Source organism: Macrobrachium nipponense, chromosome 6 (assembly GCF_015104395.2).
Source record: "Macrobrachium nipponense isolate FS-2020 chromosome 6, ASM1510439v2, whole genome shotgun sequence".
In the NCBI taxonomy this organism is placed as follows: Eukaryota; Metazoa; Arthropoda; class Malacostraca; order Decapoda; family Palaemonidae; genus Macrobrachium; species Macrobrachium nipponense.
The window spans coordinates 104,610,626-104,632,129 of record NC_061108.1 but is presented as its reverse complement, the minus strand read 5'-3'; the positions used below and the strand labels follow the sequence as shown (position 1 = coordinate 104,632,129).

The following is a 21,504-nucleotide window of genomic DNA, read 5'->3' as shown; positions in this document are numbered from 1 at the left end:
GGAATTCCAGGGCACACATGTTGACCATGGCTGAGAAGGAGCAGAAGCCATAATATCAGCCACACACACACACATACTAAACACTAATGAAATGGGCAATAAACCGGGTAAAGGCCGATAGAGGTCAACCATGACTCTCAACCAGGCGGTTAAGGAAAACTGTTGCAGTGGCGTAGGTGCGTGGTCCTTGACCACTCTTCACCCGATCTATGCATGCGTTGCAGATATCACAAGATTCCTTGCTTTCATCTGCTTTTTAACCAGATCCACCTTGGCGCTAGAATTGATTCTATTGTTAAGACCGAAGGTTTGTTCGCGTATGAACAAAAGTAGCTTCTCTGAGCGTGGCTTTAGACACTGAGGTGGCTCGGGATATGAAAACGGAAGCGGAGCCTTCTTGTTCAACTTAGAAGTCAGCTCACCAATCATGGCTCTAGTCCATGAGTGATCCTAGTCCCATGAAATATGGAGTGGGTCTGGTTATCAAAGAGGTTCTGGTTAAGAAACCTGAAGAAGCTCTGCTTATGACAGTGGAACTGGTCATAAAAGCTGGTGTGGTTATGATTCCAATTCTGGGCATGAAAGCTGCTGAGGCTCTGGTCAGCTAGAGCAGGACTGGTAATGAAACTGAAGTGGATTTGGTTAGTTACTGCTCTGCTTATGAAGCTGGATTGATTGATTTATTAAAGATTATCTGGCATCACAACTGCTAATGGTTATTGACGCCACTACAATGGAATATATAATGCATATTTAAGAAAGGAAAATCCCCATGATAAAAAAAATAATTATAACTTAATAATATGAAATAATAAATATATAAAATTAATAATCGTAAAACCTATAAACTTACAAAATTAATAGTAAAAATTAAATTTTATTTAAAATACCAATGGCATTAATAAAATTAAACAGGGCACTTTCAATAAAATCCGTCCCTATTATGAAGCTGGAGAGGCTCTGGACAGTGAAGAAGCACTAGTTACAAGAGCTGGAGAGGATCTGGCAGTGGAGCAGCACTAGTCTTAAGTTAAGTAGCTCTAGTCAACAGAGCAGCTGGAGATGCATGTCACTCCTGCCTCTATACATGGCTCCACCTTCTGAATCCGTCATTGACAAGTGGCAGGGTGTAGTGTACGTTATTATCTTCAATCTAATTATGATAATAATTTCTATTTATTTAAAAAATGTTTCTATTTTGAGGAAAATCATAATTTTTAACAAATAAACTTAATTTTTTCTAAATTTCCAAACCTGAAGTGTTTTGAATACTATATCCAATCTCTAACTATCACCCCATTTGTTCCATTCGTAACTACCTTATTACCAAGCTTCAATGAATGACCGTGCTTGTGCCACAGAATTCTCCTATATAAAAGATAAAAGTTTGTATACGTACTTTATCTGATCAAAAAAAAATTCTATAGATAAAAGTGCGAATGACTTTCGCCAAGGTCAGTTCTTCCTATTCTACAATTAAAACTTAAATGTTAAAATTTCAGACATTTGAACTTCAGTTGAGGGGAGTTCATCCCTTCTTGGATGTACAGTTGTATTAATTTTACAAGATATAATACGTAAAATGTTAATATCTATGATAGAAATTTATTTAATTAAAATATTCAGTTTTCTGCACATTTCTTGAAGGCATTATTTTGAATACTACCATGGCACTCACACAAAATCAATAAAGTAAAAAAATACTGATAGAAACAATAAGCAAGTAAAATAAACCTAATACTATACAACTTCAAAAAGATTTCTTGTCATATACTACTGCCACAACCTATACTTACCAGATAGACATTGCAAACAGTTTGCAAGGAATAATAGAGTTGCACGCAAAAGGGACTTTTAGTTCGGGCCAAGGCATCTCTCTCTGTGATGACTGTTGGATAAAGAACATGGAAAACCTAGGATCATTCACATCAAATTAAAAAAATAATTTGTTTTACAAAAACTATAATTCATTGGCCAAGTAGGAAAGGCCAAACTTAATACTTAACTTGATAACTTAGTTATGTGGTTAGAATATTGTACTACCACTGAAGAATTAGTGGAGAGATGTGGTATAAGAGGCTTGAAAAACAAGATCTCAAAGACAGACAGTTTGATTAGTAGGACCGGAGAACTGTTGATCATACTCCTGAATGGGGCTGAACTCTCTTTATCCTAAGTATATTTTCCTGTAAATCCATTAGTATATATATATATATACAGTAATCCATAGCTACTTCGCGCCTCAAGTTTCGCGCCCTCAGTGCATCGCGGATTTTTCAAAAATATTCATAAAAAATTCAAAGTTGAGAAAAAATGGAGCGGACGCTAGCAGAAGGCAGAGAGAGTACATTAGAACATCAGGTATCAAAGGGGAGATGGCGCGTAACTCAAAATTCACCTCTTTGATTCGCTGGCCATCTCGGCTCCTGAATCTCGCAAGCTGATTGGCCGAGCCACCGAGACGCGTTACCCAGCATCTCTCCCTGCCGAGCGCCCAGCGAAGGAAGACTGTATTCATTGTTCTCTCGCGCACGTGTCGCTACTCTTGCCGCATGAAAGTTTTAGCTGTTTTTTTGTGCTTTTTTTGTGCAAAATAGTGCTTGTGACGCCCTTGAAAGTGGCTCCTAAACGTCCTACACCCTCTACATCCTCTGGTGAACCCAAGAAGAGAAAAATGATGACGGTGAACGAGAAAGTGAAATTATTGGACATGCTTAAGGCAGGCAGTAGCTATGCATCTGTTGCCCGCATGTACAGACTGAATGAATCCACGGTTCGCTACATAAAAAAAGACGAATGAAAATTCCATAAAACTGCTTCAATAACGTTCTCCAAGGACACTAAGCGCGTTGTGACCAAACCTCGTAATAAGAGATTGTGCAAATGGAGAATGCATTATCAGTGTGGATAATGGACTCGTCGGAAAAGAAGGTTAGTCTCGATACCAACATGATTCGATACCAACATTGATAGAGGTGGAGTTTAATGGGTAGCTTGTTATAAAGAATACATGTGATTATTTTACAATATACAAGTACATGTAAAAAAAAAAAATGTATACTACGCATTTAAAAAATAGGGGGGACCCTACTTCGTGGTTTTTCACTTATCGCGGTCGGTTCTGGTCCCCATTAATAGGGATAGGTGAGGGATTACTGTATATATATATATATATATATATATTTATATGTGTGTGTGTGTGTATATGTGCATGTGTGTGAAGGAAGAAACCACACTTCATGAAGACAGCACAATTATTCTGCACACAATGTAAAAATAAAGGTTAAACTGTAAAATTTCACCCACATTTACAAGTATTACATAAAGCCTTTAGTATAAAATTGAACATTGTAATTAGTAGGTGTTACACTTCTTAATGTAATATACTAAATAATAGCTGTTACTGAAATTAATTGCAATGGTTGAATAGCCCTGCTACTTCGGCTACCTCTGCCTAAAAAATTTGTCACCCCCAAAATCTTGGGGGGGTGGGGGGGGGTGGGGGGGGGGGCTGCAGCCTCCCGAGCCACCCCTGGCTCGTACATCTATGGGACGGAAGACAATTCAGAACCTCATTTCACATCTAACCTCATAAAGGGAAAACTAATCTAAACACAGTGATGATGGATAATGATGATGAACTAAAGTCCTTACATCAAAGAGTCAGATCACGAGTTTACTATATTTCTGTATTAAATGCAGTATTCTGCCATTTGCCTATTGGCTGGGAACCTGTCCACTACGTACTTAAGTTGGGGAGTATCTATGACACTAACCTTGTTCTACCATATTCTTGTTAACTATGTCTGACTTCTTCACCACTTTAATGGCATACAGCTGAGAGGGATTATCTTTCTTGCAGCCCAAAAACACTTTCCTGAAAACCCACAAGGTTACTGTTAATAATGGTCTGTTTCAAATGATTCTTCTCTTCTGTATTCAATATGTCACAAAAACTTTACCTCGGACATACCCAAAAGCACCACGACTAATAGGCTTGATAAACTGGAATGCTTCAATCCCTGGCATCTGAAAATATGAAATTATCAGTAAATTTCTATGATAAACCTAGGTGACAATAACGATCCTTGAACACAATGACAGTCTTTTTAATCTAGTGAAGTTAGTAAAGGGCAACTTGAGTTGAAATTTCAGTGATACATGTTGCTCTAAATTTATATGTTATGAAACATAAAATTTGTGATGATTTGTTTGGGAAGTAATTCAAATTTGATAAGAAAAATAAACTGAATACTGCAACAACAAATGGGAAAAATGTCTAGCTTTTGGGACACCTGCCTGGGATGTCACCACTGAAAAAGGTGGTAGTATCCAAATGACAATACAAGTAACAGATTATACACTTGCATTTACCACCTGGTAGTACACTTATAACAACCACTTAATATTCTGAGCAGAGAAAGGTACTATATTTAAAATGAATCGACTTTGCTTGAATTACCTGCATCTACACTAATATTGAATTTAAAAGTAACAAAAAGCAGCTATGAGCTAGAACAAGGAACCCAGAAGACTGTGACTTGGTAATAATACAAACCAAGGTGTATGCAAACCAAGGTGTAGGTACAGAGCTGGCAAGAACAGGTTATGTAAAAGTACCAATGCTACACTTTTCTTTTCTAAGGAAGCCTGTACAGTACTGTATAACCAATGCCCAATTACAGCTCTCATTACAGGGTTGAAGGGGTGGAGATGTCTAGAGGGTAAGGGGAAAAGCCTAGGCTGGAAGCTGCACACTTGGTTGGGTTAGAGAAGGTAAGGTGATATGCTTTTTAAATTTTGTTTTTAATGTGTACATATGAACCTCATACTACTTTACCTGCTGCTTTTGTTTTCTTTAAAAATATTTTACAATTTGCAGGTGTTATTAACACCTTGTTTTCCCTATCCTAAAACCTTAGTTGTTAACATTGCAGTGCCTATTATCAATTAATGGCTTCTTGGGGAGATAAGGTTAGGTTAAATAAAAGGTAGGTACAAGTTAGTTATGTACAGTTATGTACAGTTTAGGTGGTGTGGTGTTCTAATAAAAGCACTGATACGTAAAAGGAAATATCAGGGACAAACATAGAACATTTTAATATATAGAACTTTGGAAATTCATTGTGATAGCTTGGTTATATGCTGCACCTCATATTACACATTGATTAGATTCAATCAGTGAATCTATGTATGCTACACACAGCTGAGTTGGCTGCTGTGTTATAAATAGTCTGAAGGACTAGTCCAGGAGGGACATTTTTTTAGACTGGAATTGAGTAGAGGCTAACTTGGATAGGCTAAATGAAAGAGCTTGGATTAATTAGCTTAAAAGGATAGATGTCAGTTATTTATCTAGTTAATAAAAGTTCTCAATATTAAGTTTTTTTCACATTTTGTTGTTAAACCTCCTCAATATTCTCCAAACAAAAAGCATACTATTAAAATTTACTATTACTGGACTTTTTATGAGTCCTTCCTTATGTTCTGGTGCACATGAAAGGCTTTCAATCTAATCATGTCTGTCCTAGTGCATAACGAACCAGAGTAGCTATTATACTTTAAATTTTTTCTGTTATTTTCACCTTGAAATGTGGGTATGTGGGCAATGTTGAAACCTGATTGGTCCTCTTGTTTTAAGGTTCACTAAGTAACTGGGATAATGAAATTCAGGCAATGCTTGCAAAAACTGGTTTCAGTTCTTAGTCATGGTTCATTTGGTGAGGATGTGTAAGTTGTTCCTTGGATATTTTTTGTGTGTGTTTTGAATGCTTCTGACATTCATTTTGGAGGAACGACTACTCTCCAAGGCGGTCAAAGAAAGACTAGTGCGTCAGGAGGTTCTATGCCTGGTCGGTGACCAGTTTCCACCTCGTATACGCATGAGTTGCCAGATGTCACAGATTCTTTGCTTTACAATCTTTGATTGTTCTTAACCAATTTCCAGCTTAACCCTTAACCCTTAGGAGCTGGGGTAATAAGTTGATATGCAGCACCCCATGCCGGCAAAACTTTGAGGTCAGCAAATTTATAAAAAAAAAAAAAACATCAATGCAAAGAGGAAAATAAAAGAATGTGCACATGAAAAAAAAAAATCTATAAAACTTTACCTTCCACAAGAAGTTAAAAATGACTATTTACAACCAACCCCTTGTGGAGCCTCTTTTACAAGATAATCGTAAATTTTACCAACTTATGTGTTTTTTTTTAATAAATAATTTTATTTTATTTTGTAAAATTATAATTATAGCTCACACAATATCAAAACAGATAAGAAATAAAAGCAGTAACAAATTCTTAGCATATTTATTAAAATATATTTACGCAAATTTACCGAAAATGTTATTGTTATAATACAATTAAGTTTGTTCATACTTACCTGGCAGATATATATATAGCTGTATTTTCTGAAGTCCGACAGAATTTAAAAATTCGCGGCACACGCAGTGGGCGGCCAGGTGGTAGTACCCATTCCCGCCGTGGGAGGCGGATATCAGGAACTATTCCCATTTTCTATTCATATTTTATCAGTGCCACTGTCTCCTGAGGGGAGGTGGGTGGGCACTTTAATTATATATATCTGCCAGGTAAGTATGAACAAACTTAATTGTATTATAACAATAACATTTTGTTCATGAAACTTACCTGACAGATATATATATAGCTGAATCCCACCTTCGGATGGTGGGAAGAGACAGAATAGGATTTTTTGGGAAACTAAATTAAGTAGATGATATACATCTTGGTTCCTCACCTGTTAGCATAGCCGACTTCGTGATTACTGTCACCCAAAGTCTGCTTCTGCGTTACTAGAGTTGCCAGCGAGGTAGAGACCTGTAATGCTGGTGCGCTCTAGATGATCTGTTCAACGGGGCGTGACCACAATGTGACTAGACCCTAATATGACCATACTTCTGATTTTGGGCAACCGAAGCTAAAACCACCACCTGACCTAACCTATCAAAGTTAGTTCCACTAACTTCTAGGCTAAAGAAAAGGAACGCGCCTCAAGCGACCAACCCTTCAAAGTTAAAAGCCACCTATCCCTTTTCTATAGGATAGGATTCGTGTTGCTTCCTGCCCCAATAATATATCTACGGAAATGTATGGTCCTAGCGACTTACAGATCTCAAATGTCGTCTCACATCCCGTCGGGAGTGTGAGCGAACACAGAGTTGCTTCGCTAAAGCGTGGCACTCAGGATGTTACTGAGTGTCATGCTCTGTTGAAATGCTTCCGAGGCCGCGCCCTCACCTCTTGAGCATTCATATTAAGAAAAAATCTCAAATCTTTATGCAAACATAATGAATGAGACCTCTTAAAAGAACTCCTTGGCTATAATGCCAGGGGTGTTTCTTGGACATGAACCAGTCTGGTCTTTTACGGAACACCGCAGATTGTCGGGAGTGTGAAGCGAACACAGAGTTGCTTCGCTAAAGCGTGGCACTCAGGATGTTACTGGGTGTCATGTTCTGTTGAAATGCTTCCGAGGCCGCGCCCTCACCTCTTGAGCATTCATATTAAGAAAAAATCTCAAATCTTTATGCCAACATAATGAATGAGACCTCTTAAAAGAACTCCTTGGCTATAATGCCAGGGTGTTCTTGGACATGAACCAGTCTGGTCTTTTTACGGAGCACCGCAGATTGTCTGTTTGACCTTGACTTTCTATAGTTTTATCAAGATAAAACTTGAGAGACCCTACAGGGCACAGGACTCTAATGCCCTTGCCCATAATTTGTGACCATACCCTTGGTCTCCAATGCCTTCGGGTCAATGGGTTAGACAGGTTTTCGTTCTTATCAAGAACGGAAGGCTTAGAGGACAGACCGCATTATGCCTTTAAAGCCAAAACCTCTGATGATGGCTAAAACCTCACTAACCCTCTTTGCCGTGGCTAGAGCGGTTAGAATATTAGACCTTTCTGGTCACGTGTATTAAGTTCGCAGAAAGAAAGGATAGGTTCGAAATGCTTTTTTGGCATCAGAAACTCAGACTACGTCTAAGTTCCATGCCGAACCTTTGATCCAGAGAATTTCAAGATCTCCACAGACCTCAAAGATCGTGAAGCTTTGTTGTTTGACAGAAACCGAATCTCTGAGCCTAGAGGCCGTCAACAACATATTTGCATATTCTACAATAGTTAGGACTTCTAGCTTATCTCATACTTCAGACGGAAAGACAGAACCATAAGGAAATTCACAGAGGTCGAGTTGGAGGAATAGTCATTTCCCTTCACTTACTCCAGAAACGGCCTCCTCCGATTGAACACTGAAAATAGGGCAGCACGGCTTTGCTTGGCCAAGAGACTGCCATCTCTTGAAGATCTTATCGCTATGTACCGTTGAAGACGAAGGTAGGTATTGAATGCAACCTACGTCTTCACAGACGAATCGAGAGAAGGATTCTCAAGATTCTGAACCTGTGCTTACAAATGACTGAAAACGCTAACCGCTATTTTTCATTGCTGTCCGGTGAGAAGTCGTAGTTGCAATGAAAGCGGGGCGTTCTTCAGTAATGAAAACCCAGGGGAAAGCCGCCTGAAGAACTGCTTCTCATGGGCTGAACATTTGGAAGTAGAGCTGTCAGGTCGGAGAGTAGGCGATGTCTTTATGACATATCTGTTAATTCGGGATGAACAATGAACAATTGTACACCTACGAATATGGGATATTTTAAAGACAAACTCAGATGTCTGCAAAATCATTCGCATTATCAGTGCGATGCAGCGGAAGACTTGTACAGACTTCTGTTACCGTGCGGTAAACAGTAAAATGAATAAGTCTAAGATATCTCTGTTGAAAATTCTCACAATATCGAAGGCGATGGAATCTATCGTCACAGCAGTAGATGGTCCTTCATAATTGCGAGAATCCCCTTTAATCAGAGACCTAAGTCCAAGATTGTTGGGCAGAGATAGGTTCGGTAGTCAATCAAAGCAGGGGAGATAGAGAGACATAAACAACCGTGCATCTCGGAGGCCCAGCTGATACTGAGCGGCTATCAGGCACAGGCAGTTCAATACGCAGTAGCAAAGCCTGGCTCCTCGCTGACTGTCATCCTGAGTTGCCAGGTAATCCATATTCCACAAAGGAATGCGTTCGGCTAGAACCACCGAGCATAAAAGATATGCTCGAGCAATTATATTTAGGCGAAACGAATTTCGGTAAATATAAAAGTTGAAATGGTGTTGTCGTGACAAAACCATAAGTAATATAAAATTGAAACAAACTCCTGGGAGGTTGCAGGCAACCCCGAGTTGCAGTTCAATTAGAATACTTCTCGTCTAAGTCGCAATCCGTAGAAAAACTAGGATATGCGCCTACCCTCGGACAATTCAACTGCTTAGTAGAATCATGTCGCGAGGTTAATATACGTAGTATATTTATAGGATTCTGAACAACGATCTCCATCCTAAATTCTTTCCTTCAAGAAAACAAAATAAGGATTGGAGATCGACCACCTTCGATCTCTATCAAAGAGAGTGAAGGAGAAGTCTTCCTCGAAGGAAAGCTTCAATGGTGAACAGAATACTAACTGCCTGAGTTGCCAGCTACTCCCTTTACGAAGGAATAGGTATGATATTATCGAGCAAAAGGAAACTCTCAAGCAGGCCTATTTAAACGAAACAGAATTCGCTAAATACAGAAGCTGAGTTGGTGTTGTCGTAACAATACCTGAAGAGTTGTTCTTACTCCGAAAACTCTTGGAAGGTTGAAGGGAGTGTCAAATAAATACATTAGAACAACAGTTCTTTCGGCTTCTATCCGCAGAGGTAAATACGTATGCGTAAATGACTTGACCCATGCGTTAGCAAAATGACGCAAAGATAAACTACATAAGTATTGTAGTAATTTGAACATCAAATTCTCTACTACATCTTTCCTCAACGAGGAAGAGAGAAAGAAAGGGAAACCGACTGTCCACGTTCTAATGAATGAGACTTTTTTGAAAAGAATTCCCTTTGGACTCTTTTTGCCAAGACTCTTTGCCAAGAAAAGGGAGTAATATTCGAATAGAGATCAAGAGAACCGAGGATCGAAAAGGACCGTTCAATGTTCTTATGATATTGGACATAAGACTTCCTGGATCTAGTCTACAAGTCTTTTTCTTACTCCCGGATGAGCCTCTGAAAATGAATGAGAGCTCTTCCGACTTTGTTAATGAGTTTATCCGCTTAAACGATAAAACGTTAAAATCTATGTCAATGAGAACTACCCCATTTATGAGGGTCCCCACTTAAATGACAATGGGGAAAACGTCCCTGACTTGACAAAACTATTAGCACTTTGCTAATAGGGGAAAACCCTTTAACATGACGAAAGTCACCCAGGAATCCGAGTATATAATCTTCCGATTCTCAAAGAAATCGATGAAGAGGAAAGAGGGATCGAAGAAAAAATTCGGGTATGTCTCTCCGCTAACTCCGAATCCTTTTTTAAAAATTCTGTAAAGAAATGTCCTCAACAGCAAATAAGACGCCTTCAACAAGTCTTTTTCTCTCGCAAAGCGTCCTGCCGAGCTTCCACCGAAGCGTCCTGGCGAATGTCCACAAAAGCGTCCTGCTGAGCGTCCTCAAAAGCGTCCTGGAAAGCGTCCTGCTGAGCGTCCTCAAAAGCATCTGCCGAGCGCCTCAAAAGCGTCCTACTTAGCGTCCTGCTGAGCGTCCTCAAAAAAACGTCCTGCTTAGCTACGAGCGTGTCTGAGCAGAGAACACCAAGTCTTCTGAACGACGTTTCAGAGAGGAACTCGTTGAGCGCCTTGATGCATGCAAGGCCCGCCAAGAGGCGTCCTGGCGCAGCGACCTTGCCAACATCTCAATGTTATGACGAACCGCGTTTTGCGTATGACGTTGAATATTTTTAAGGGGCGTCCTCATGCGAGTCTCCATGGAGAGCCGCACGCTGCTCCTGAAGAGTGTGAACACTAAAGGAAGACGTATGGCTTTCGTCTTCCGCAAGGTGCTTGCCGAAGCGCCTGGAGAATGCTCTACTTATAGGACGTCGAGCACCTCCAAAAGCTTCCTCACGTCTAAATTGCCCTTCTTATGCCGACCAGAGACATAAGTGTTTGACTGTGCAAAGCAGCTTGCCGGCCGTCAAACTTATCAGCTTGCTTTTTCGAAGTAAAGCGAACGTTACATAACGTATACGGAGCGCCATGAGGAGAGGAGACGAATACTGAGTTGCTCCTCCAAAAGGTGGAATCAAGAATGTCCTTGATTACCAAATTCTTTTGGAATGCTAGCGAGGTTGAAACAGCTCTAAACTTCATGAGCGTTCACTCGCAGAGGCTCAAATCACTTCTTCTTGGCAAGATGAGGAGGCCTCCTTAATAATGTAATATGATGTATACATGAACTTTCCATGGACGCAGGAGGCCAAAGCACTCTTTCTGGGCAAGATTGAATGAGCCTCCCTTAATAATGTATAATGATGTATACATGAGCGTTCACTCGCAGGAGGCTCAAATCACTCTTCTGGCAAGATGAATGAGCCCTCCTTAATAAGTATAAATGATGTATACATGAGCGTTCACTCGCAGGAGGCTCAAATCACTCTTCTGGCAAGATGAATGAGCCTCCTTAAATGTCCCTTAGGAAAAAAGCCAGTGCATTCTTCTAAAAGGGAAAATGTGGTCTTTACTCTTTCATCCTCTCGTGACGAGAGAGAGGACGTGAAGCGTCCTCTTCTCTAAAGCTTCTTTAGGGGGCGCGAGTCCTTCCGAGAACTCCAACCCGTGTGGGGAGGACGCCTCGGAGGACGAGAAGCAATCCTTCAAGATTCGTGCACGTGCTCGATCTTCGGCAGCCTGGGAAGCGACAACAGGGACCTGCCGAAAGGAAGCCAGATCACCATGAAAAACCCGCCCGTAACCCTCCTTCGGCTTTTGACATGCCCTCTCCCTGGTTTCCTGGGAGTCCGACAGAGGTCTAGGCTAGAGGCGTTATGGGCCGATCTGACGTTCCCTCCTAACGAGAGAGAGGACGTGAAGCGTCCTCTTCTCTAAAGCTTCTTAGAGGGCGCGAGTCCTTCCGAGAGCTCACCCTTGCCGGGAGGAACGCCTCGGAGGACGAGAAGCAATCCTTCAAGATTCGTGCACGTGCACGATCTTTAAGCAGCCTGGGAAGCGTCAACAGGTTCTGCCGAAGGGACGCCAGATCGGTGGGGAGCCCCCGTAACCCTCTTGCGGCTTTCGACATGCCCTCTCCCTGAGTCCTGGGAGTCCGACAGAGGTCCAGGCCTAGAGGCATTATGGGGCCGATCTGACGCCCCCTCCACAACACAAGGGGCACTACACTTCACAACACTGATTGGAGAGCGAGCACTTTAGTCTAAGATTACTTGATGTAATCCTCTAGCAGACACTTCTTCTAGGCCGTAAGCCATACCACAGGGTTAGGCAAAATAAAATCTACAGGAGGTTAGAAGGTTCATTATTTCTAACTTCTGTTTACTGTGGAGGAAAACTCCTGATTCTAACACGCTCTAAAATGCGTACATGAATCCTCCTTCTTCCGTAATCAGTCACACATTACACTAATTACATTGAACTTATGCAAAGAAAACATGTAAACGTCATATATACTAAGCGAGTGTCTACCGAAAGTTCCGGTAGCCTCACCTTACCATGCAGACAACAAAGTCTGAAAACTAGCTAAACTAGCTTCAGACATCAAATGCAATGAAAAAATTTACGATAGCGTATGCCTAGCCACAAATCCAAGTTAATAATCGAAAGAATAATTAGGATACTTAAGCGGCTAATGAAGTTTTCAAAATCCTAGGCGGAGGTCTGTAAACAGTTGTTTACCGACCGGCGACAGAAAAAATATGAATAGAAAATGGGAATAGTTCCTGATATCCGCCTCCCACGGCGGGAATGGGTACTACCACCTGGCCGCCCACTGCGTGTGCCGCGAATTTTTAAATTCTGTCGGACTTCAGAAAATACAGCTATATATATATCTGTCAGGTAAGTTTCATGAACAAAATGAAGATTCAGCAATTTTTTTTTTAATTTGTACATGTTTTTTCAAATATTTCTTTGCAAAATGATATTGTTATGATACAATAGTTTCATACATACTTACCTGGCAGATATATACTTAGCTATAGACTCCGTCGTCCCCGACAGAAAGAAATTCGAATTTCGCGGCACACGCTACAGGTAGGTAGGTCAGGTGATCTACCGCCCTGCCCTGGGTGGCAGGACTCGGAACCATTCCCGTTTTCTATCAGATTTTCTCTCTTCCACCTGTCTCCTGCGGGGGAGGCTGGGTGGGCCATCATCATATATATCTGCCAGGTAAGTATGTATGAAACTTTATTGTATCATAACATATCATTTTCATACATTCAACTTCCTGTCAGATATATACTTAGCTGATTGGCACCCTTCGGTGGGAGGGTAAGAGACAGCTAACTACTGAATAGACAGGTAAACAACATACATTGTAGGTATTTATAGACCTTGGTTCCTATCTGTTTAGACGGAGGGTTGACTTCCTAGCTATTGCTTAGGAGTCAGCTTCGTCTCAAGAGCCTCAGCGAGGATGTGACCTATGGCTAAGAGTTCTTGTGGGTCTGCCGATGGGGTCTTATCCACTTACTCGGCAGAGCCTAACTGGCATTTGTCAATGGGTGCTAATCCACTTATATGACAATATACCTATGCCTATTGGGCATATATCAAGGAGCACAACCGATCCCGATCACATGATCCTAACACGAGGGTTAACGCTTAATTTGAAAAGAGTTATCCCAAACTCTTTCAAAAACCCCAATAAAAATCACTAAGTTAAACTAAAAATTAACTCACTAGTTAAGGATCAGTGTCGGCTCCCTATCCCAGCAATGTATCCGCGGACCCGTATAACCAAGAGAGAAGGATCTCTCGTAGGTTAAATTGACATCCTTCGTGTAATGGGAGGTCAACACAGAGTTGCATCTCCCGTAAGTGACAGCTCATATGTCCTTTATGACATATTGTTATGGCACACACAAGAATTCATAAAAGCTCGCACTTCATGCGCTTTTAATTCCCAGCTATTTGAAGGAGTCATTAAGTCACTCTTGAAGTGCTTTAGAGATCCCACTTGTTTCAAAGAAGACCAGGGCTTTCCTTGAAATGGATCTCTTCTGGATGAAGCCTAGAGCCTGGCTGGCGCTTCACGGCTGGCAGGTGCCTGGCACCTGGCTGGCGCCTCGCTCCTGGCTGGAGCCTCGCATCTGGCTGGCGCCTCGCATCTGGCTGGCGCCTCGCATCTGGCTGGCGCCTCGCGCTTGGAAGGCTCTTCGCGCCTGGCTCCTGGCTGGCTCTTTTTAGCGCCTGGAGCCTGGCTGGCTCCTCCCCACTTGCTGGAGCTTCGAGCTTGGTAGAGTCTCGAGGCTGTCTGGCGATGTCCACATCGGACACTCTTATCTGTCCGATTTGTTCGCCTCTAGCGCATCTGCGCCAGGTTGGAGGCCCGCTCTTTCTCCGCATCAGACAATGACAGTGTTCCTTGGAACTGTCTGCCTCTGGCGTTTTTTCGCCTGTTTTGGCATTTGGCGCCTGGTTGGCGCTACATTGTCCGAAAGTCCTGAACAACCACAATAGTTTATCAGGAGACTTGTAGAAGGGTGGAAGAAATTCTTCCACTTTGAGCTTTTGGACTCTCCGGCAAGGGGAGGTGACTGTAGTCAGCTACATCCAGTAGACGATAGGATATCTAACAGTACGAGAGATAAGAGTCTTCATCCGAGGAGGATCCTTCGTGAGTACTTCCGTTGCTAACGAGATCCCTTCTTACATGTTAATGAGGTTTCTCGTTGCAGAATCTTCCCTATCCTTGCCCGAAGGAAGGGAAGGAGTTTGAAAGTCGAAGGAGACTCCGAGCTGAAATTGGGCGGACCCCTGATTTCTTAGCTCTTTATGTATCCCTCTGAATACCTTCTGGGAAGCATTTCGAGCCCTCATCGCATCCCAAAGACTCTGTAGGCAAACTTTTAAACCATTTCTTCTTCAGTAGAAGAAAACGTAAGAACCCTGCCTGGACAACGAAACTTCTATCTGAAAGTGTCGAGTCAGGAATAGAGGGTTTTAGTTCTTTTGCCAGACATACTATGCTGGCAAGAACCCATTGCCGAGTCTCCAATGAATCTGATGCGAGATTGCACTGCACAAAAAAAATTCACTTGCCTTTTTGGTCGTTTAGGACCAAGAGAAACAAAGAATTCCCTCATAAAATTTCTCAAAGAAGTTTGATGAGGAGCAGTTCCATCTTGTCGGAACACGGAATCTGAGGCCCCAAAAAGATCCCAATCAAAGTACATGATATCCTACTCTTGTCGTATTGAGGTATCGTATAAGATCCCGAAGGTCTAAATTCTCTGCTATCTCTAATTCCCCTTGTAGAGACAGAGTATAGCCTTTTACTGCGTTCTTTGATAGCAGATATATACAAAGGTGATTCTTCCCTCTGAAAGGGAAGAAAAATGATATTGTTATGATACAATAAAGTTTTATGCATACTTACCTGGCAGGTATATATATAGCTGTATTTTCTGAAGTCCGACAGAATTTAAAAAAACTCCGACACACGCAGTGGTCGGTCCAGGTGGTTAGTACCCATTCCCGCCGCTAGGAGGCGGGTATCAGGAACCATTCCCATTTTCTATTCATAATTTTTATTTCCACTGTCCCCTGAGGGGAGGTGGGTGGGTACTTGAATATATATATATCTGCCAGTTAAGTATGAACAAACTTTATTGTATCATAACAATATCATTTTGCTCATGAACTTACCTGTCAGTATATATATATAGTTGAACCCACCGTTGGAGGTGGGAAGGGACCGAATAGAAGGGATTTTGGGACACAATGCATGCAGATGATTTTACATCTTTGGGGGGGGGGGTTCCAACCTGGTTAGCATAGCCGACTTCGTGATTACTGTCACCCAAGTCTGCTTCTGCTTTACTAGAGTTGCCAGCGAGGTAGAGACCTATGAAGCTGGTGCACTCCAGATGATCTGTCAACGGGGGCGTGACCACAATGTGACTAGACCATATTGACCATACCATGAGGGCTAAGAAGTATATATATATATAATTATATATATCACCACCTGACCAACCTAGCCAAAGTTAATGTGTGTTAACTAAGGCTTCAGAGTTAAGAAGTCGCCGTTTGTCAGCGACTCCACAACTAAATTAAGAGCTCTTCCTAACCATTTTCTACAGGATAGGATGAGTAGTACTTCTTGCCCCCAAGATTGTGTCTGCAGACACGTATGGCCCTAGCGAGCAGCAGATCTCATATGCCATCTTCACATCTCGCAGGGAGTGTGAAGTGAACCCAGAGTTGCTTCGCTAAAACATGGTACTCAGGATGTTGCTGATGCCATGCTCTGTTGAAATGCTTCCGAGGCCGCGGCCTCACCTCGTGAAGCATTCAGATAAAAAGCTTTCAAATCTTTGTGCAAACACAATGAAGGAGCATTTTTTGAAAGAACTCCTTAAACCTAAACCAGGGTGTACTTCGATATGGGCAAGTCTGGTCTTTTTCGGAACACTGCCAGATCTGCCCGACTGACTTCGACTTTCTTGATTTTAAGTAGATAAAACTTGAGAGACCTGACAGGGCACAGGACTCTCTCTGGGCTCCCTGCCCACTAACTTGTGCCATCCTTGCTTCCAGATCCTGGCCCCAAGGACAAAAAGGGTTCATTCTTAGGCCATAATGAAAGGCTTAGAGAGCACACCTCCTTGTGTTCTCTAAAGCCAAAACTTGTGACGATGGCTTAAAATCTCACTAACCCTCTTTGTCGTATCTAGGGTGGTTAGAAGAAGGCCTTCCTGATCACATACAAGAAGTTAACAGGCAGGAGAGGTTCGAATGCTTTGACATCACGAACTTCAGACTACGTCTAAGTTCCATATTGAAAGCTTCGATCCGGAAATGCACAGTCTGTACTAAAGTCAAGGTGAACGACCAGTTGACCAGTCAGACGAATCAAGGACAGCAAGGCTGTACCCTGAAGACCAAAAGGCACTATTCTTAGCAGAAGGACGAGTGTCTGGACTGCCTTGGGCGATTCAATCTAAGCAAACCTTGGGGGTTTGTAATCAACGCAACCCAACGTCGCCCGCCAATCGACTTCGTCAATAAGAAAACTCAGGGCTACTATATGTCGCCTGATCTCGCACGAGTGTCTGACTCCGAGAAAACAGGCGAGGCAAAAAGTAGATGGTGAGCTAGAATCGAGATTCCACCAGACCTCATGATCGTGAAGGTCTTTGTTGTTTGACAGATGCAAATCTGTCAAACAACATTCTCTGTTGTCTGTTCGCACTGGCAGAATTTTCAAAACTCTCGCAACCGCTAGACCACTGGTAGTTCAGGTGATCTCCCCCACGTTCCCGTGGCGCTGGTACTTGGAACTATTCCCGTTTTTCCTCGATTTTCTCTGAACCCTGTCTCCTGAGGGGAGGAGGTGGGAATTTAATTATATATACCTGCCAGGTAAGTATGCATAAAAACTTTATTGTATCATAAACAATATCATTTTTATGCATACACTTACCTGGCTAGGTATATATAGCTGATTGACACATTTGGAGGTGGGTCACAGACAGCAACATCGTCTAAATCAAAAAATTAACTAATTTTTAAAATTATTTATTAAGTTTCCTTACCTGCTAAGGTAGCTGACTTCGTAGGTCCTGCCTCTTAGCCTGCTAAACCTTAGTAGCTCTCAACTAGGATGTGACCGTTTGTTGAGAAAGCTAATAACAAAGGGTTCTGACAACTGGACGGGAACCAATTTGTTGACAGGAAACCCTAGCCCTCTCTTACCAGGGCATTCATGCTAGGATAAGTAGGTTAGACCACCTGAACCACACACAAAGCTAACGTAACACTTACACTTCACATACTGAGAGGAAATAACCCTCTCAGACAACCATAAAAAGAAACACCACTTAATTAAAATACCTAGCATGTTAGTAATCTATCGTTGCTGCCGTCGATCGAGGACGATTCGTACGGACTTTTGCAATCCTGTAACGAACCTCTAGATGATCGTTACATTCTACGCCTGTTTGTTATAATAGGCTCTTTCTCGTAAACTCGAGCAGGACCGAGAGAAGATACTTCTTAAGATATGAGAGAGCTGTGGAATATCAGAGTTGATGTGGACCACTGGTTCCAAAAACTCGTTTCGAGGACTGGAGGGACTACCGAATTGCATTTACTTCTTTCAGATTAAGATCCAGGACATCTGAAACACTATCCAGATGTCCGGCACCTTCTTTTTATCATGACGCACTGAGAGATGTTCAGAATAATTCCTAGTCTTGAATAATATTTCAGTTTCCCGGTAGGAAAAAAAACGTGGTCTGAATTGCAGTCTATTCGGAAACAAACTTCTTCAGGAAGGAAATGGTCCCCAGCAAGCTCATCCATTCCCTCCTCCCCGAGTATGCTTACTTCCCTATAAGGCTGCGCTTTGCCTAAGCAGGAGAGCATATAACAGTGCAATGTTTGCGGTAGACTCGTAGTTCTATACCGTGCGGTAACGAGCACCGAAAGGATTAAGAGATAACTCTGTTGAACATAGTAGGCAAAACTAATGCAACGTTTATTCATTCACGTAAGAAATCCCCTCAATCTTAGGCTAAAGTCCGTGATTGTAGGACAGAGATACAGTTAGTCAGTCAATCCCGCAGGAGAGACGTAACCGCACAACAGAGATACGGTTAGTTCAGTCATCCAAGCAGGAGGAGAGAGACGTAACCTAACAGCGCAAATGACAGCGCAACGATCTGTTACTGGTGGCTCGGTTGGAACTTGGACAGTCAGACACAGCCAGCAGCAGCAGCTTACGAACGTCGTCTCTTAACTTTATGTCTGGGTTGCCAGCTACCCTATTCTACGAAGAAATAGGTCCGTTATTTTTTGAACAAAAAGACTCTCAAGCTGGTATATTTAAGCGAAACAGAAAACGCTAAATATATAGATGCGTTTGTGTCGTCAGAACACTACCATACAACGGTAAAAGATAAATCGTAAACTCCTGGAAGGCTGCAGGGAGTGACGATTAAATGTCCTTAAAATAGTAGACAATAGACCTCTCGGTTGCCATCCGAAGAGGTAACTACAGCAAGCGTGTATGACTTGAACCAACCAGTAGTAAAATAACGCAAGGCAAAAAATTTTATTATATCACAATAAAGTTTGTTCATACTTACCTGGCAGACATATATATAGCTGAATTCGGAAATACAGCTACATACATATCTGACAGGCAAGTTTCATGAACAAAACTTAGAGAATCGAAGCAGACATCTCAAGCTTCTTAAGATACTGGACATAAGCGTTCATTGACGTAGTCTACAAGTCTATTTCTTGTACGAGTCTGCGAATGAGGAAGGAGAGCTCTTCCGAACCTTGTCCTTATTCGCTTACGCAATATCAAGTTAATGAGATGTTTGTCAATGAGAACTAACCATTAACGGTACAGAGAGATATTTTGTCAATGAGGGGAGACCCACTTACTGACAAAACGATAGTATATTGTCAATGGGGAAAGTCACTGCATTGACAAAACGTAATCCATGGCAAGGTCGAGCCAGTTTATTTTCGATTCCCGTCTCAAACAAGGTAAGGACAGAATCTGTTAAAAGAACTGGGCTTACGGTAGGTTAGAACGAACGATGCTCAATCGGCATGGAAGTCTCGACTAGAAACTAACAAAATCTATCATCTGCAAAAACCCTTTCAGATGGTCTAAAAAGCTTTAAATTTATTGCAGTATGGCAAAGGAAGTCTTGTCTTGCGCTTTCCTGAAGAGCGTCCTTTTGATGAGTGCCTTTGCAAGAATCCTACTGAACGTTGCCGAAATCCTGACGTTCAGGACTTCGATCCTTTACATAACCCGTAACTGTCTTATCTCAAAGTCTTGACTGAGGTAGAGAAAACGAGATCTTCCCTTGAGCTTTCCTTAACTCCATCCACCTTTGCGAAAAGCATATAATATTGACAGAGACCTCTTGAATTCACGAAACCCGAGGTCTTGTTGGGTTTCGAAGACGAAGTTCTGTTCACTTTCTTGAGGCTCAAATCTTAAACAAGAGCTTGAAGAGTTCAACAGAAAACGTTCTGGTGCGCGCTCGGCGTCCACTGGCGAGGACAGCTCGGCGTCCTGGTGCGCGCTCGGCGTCCACTGACGAGGACGCTCGGCGTCCACTGGCGAGGACGCTCGCGTCTGGTGCGCGCTCGGCGGCCACTGGCGAGGACGCTTCGGCGTCCACTGGTGAGTGCGTCCATCCGAGCGTCTGTTCAAGCCGATCGTCAAATAAGCGTGCAGAAAAGCGTCACGCTCCTGACAGGCGTCAAAACAAGCGAGAGAAACTGCCTTCTTTTTCCTATTTCTTGGTGGAAAGAAGTACACGTGATCAGGCAACTTTCGCCTTCTTACTTCTCACTGAAACACATAACGAGGGAGAAGGGACGTGAAGCGTCCTCTTCTATAAAGCTTCTTAGAGGGCGCGAGTCCTTCCGAGAGCTCCAACCCTTGTGCGGGGAGGACGCCTCGGAGGACGAGAAGCAATCCTTCAGGATTCGTGCATGTGCACGCACTTTGGCAGTCTGGGTATTTTCATCAGAAACTGCCGAAGGCACGCCAGATCGGTGGGGTTCCCTGTAACCCTCCTTCGGCTTTCGACATGCCCTCTCCCTTGGTTCTGGGAGTTCGACAGAGGTCTAGACTAGAGGCGTTATAAGGCCGATCTGACGCACCACTACACAAGGGGCACTGTCACTGCACTTAGCCACTCACTATTGCTCTCTAAAGCAAACACTTTCGATTCTAAGTTACGAATCGAAATAGTATAAGAGAAAGGGCAATAACCTCTACAGACACTGTTTTAGGGCCCGAAGGCACATTACAGGGTTAGGCGTAACAAACAGAAGTAGAACTCTTCACAACAATGAAGGAGAGCGATCACCTCTCGCAGACATAGTCATAACCCGTAGGCCATACTACAGCGTTAGGCAAAAAAAAAAAAGTCTACCGGAAGGTTAGCAGTATCACTACCCTGACTTTCGTAATTGATTAATAGCGTACATACTAAACAAACTTTTTCCTTACGGAATTAGACACGTTTACTGATTAATTGCGTACATACGAATCATACTTTTTCCTTACGGAAATAGACAGTGTTTACTGATTAATTGCGGACCCCCAAGTGCGGAAACTACCGAAGCTTTCGGTAGCACACCCTATCTTTGCAGACACACCCTCTGAAACTTAGCCTAACTAGATTCAGATATCTTATGCAAAAATGATCAAATTCAAATCAAATTTAATTTTAAGATAGCGTATGCCTAGCACAAAATCCAAGTAAATAAATTAAAAGACAATTAGGATACTTAGCGGCAAATGAAGTTTCCAAAATCCTAAGCCGGAGGTACTGAAAACAGGTGTTTTCAGTACCGGCGACAGAAAATTTATGAATA

At 42.3% G+C, this 21,504-nt stretch overlaps 2 protein-coding genes across 2 annotated transcripts in view; one reads left to right on the top strand and one right to left on the bottom strand.

Annotated features, from left to right (window-relative positions):
* Window positions 1-21,504, top strand: part of LOC135216815 (serine/threonine-protein kinase greatwall-like) — a 135,599-nt gene that overhangs the window by 42,800 nt on the left and 71,295 nt on the right.
* LOC135216231 (serine/threonine-protein kinase greatwall-like) lies at window positions 1,324-4,053 on the bottom strand. Its single transcript, XM_064251383.1, has 4 exons — window positions 3,974-4,053; window positions 3,777-3,877; window positions 1,797-1,888; window positions 1,324-1,368 (listed from the first exon to the last, which is right to left on the bottom strand). The coding sequence occupies exons 1-4, from the start codon at window positions 4,027-4,029 to the stop codon at window positions 1,324-1,326; spliced, it is 294 nt and encodes a 97-aa protein (XP_064107453.1). The 5' UTR covers window positions 4,030-4,053.

What these genes read in the sequence shown, in the direction of transcription:
- LOC135216231 (XM_064251383.1), bottom strand. Translation starts at nt 4,029, where the DNA reads ATGCCAGGGATTGAAGCATTCCAGTTTATCAAGCCTATTAGTCGTGGT. An exon ending in ATTAGTCGTGGTGCTTTTGG is followed by an intron (nt 3,878 to 3,973) that starts GTATGTCCGAGG and finishes GTGGGTTTTCAG; the next exon opens with GAAAGTGTTTTTGGGCTGCA. An exon ending in CAAGAATATGGTAGAACAAG is followed by an intron (nt 1,889 to 3,776) that starts GTTAGTGTCATA and finishes TTTATCCAACAG; the next exon opens with TCATCACAGAGAGAGATGCC.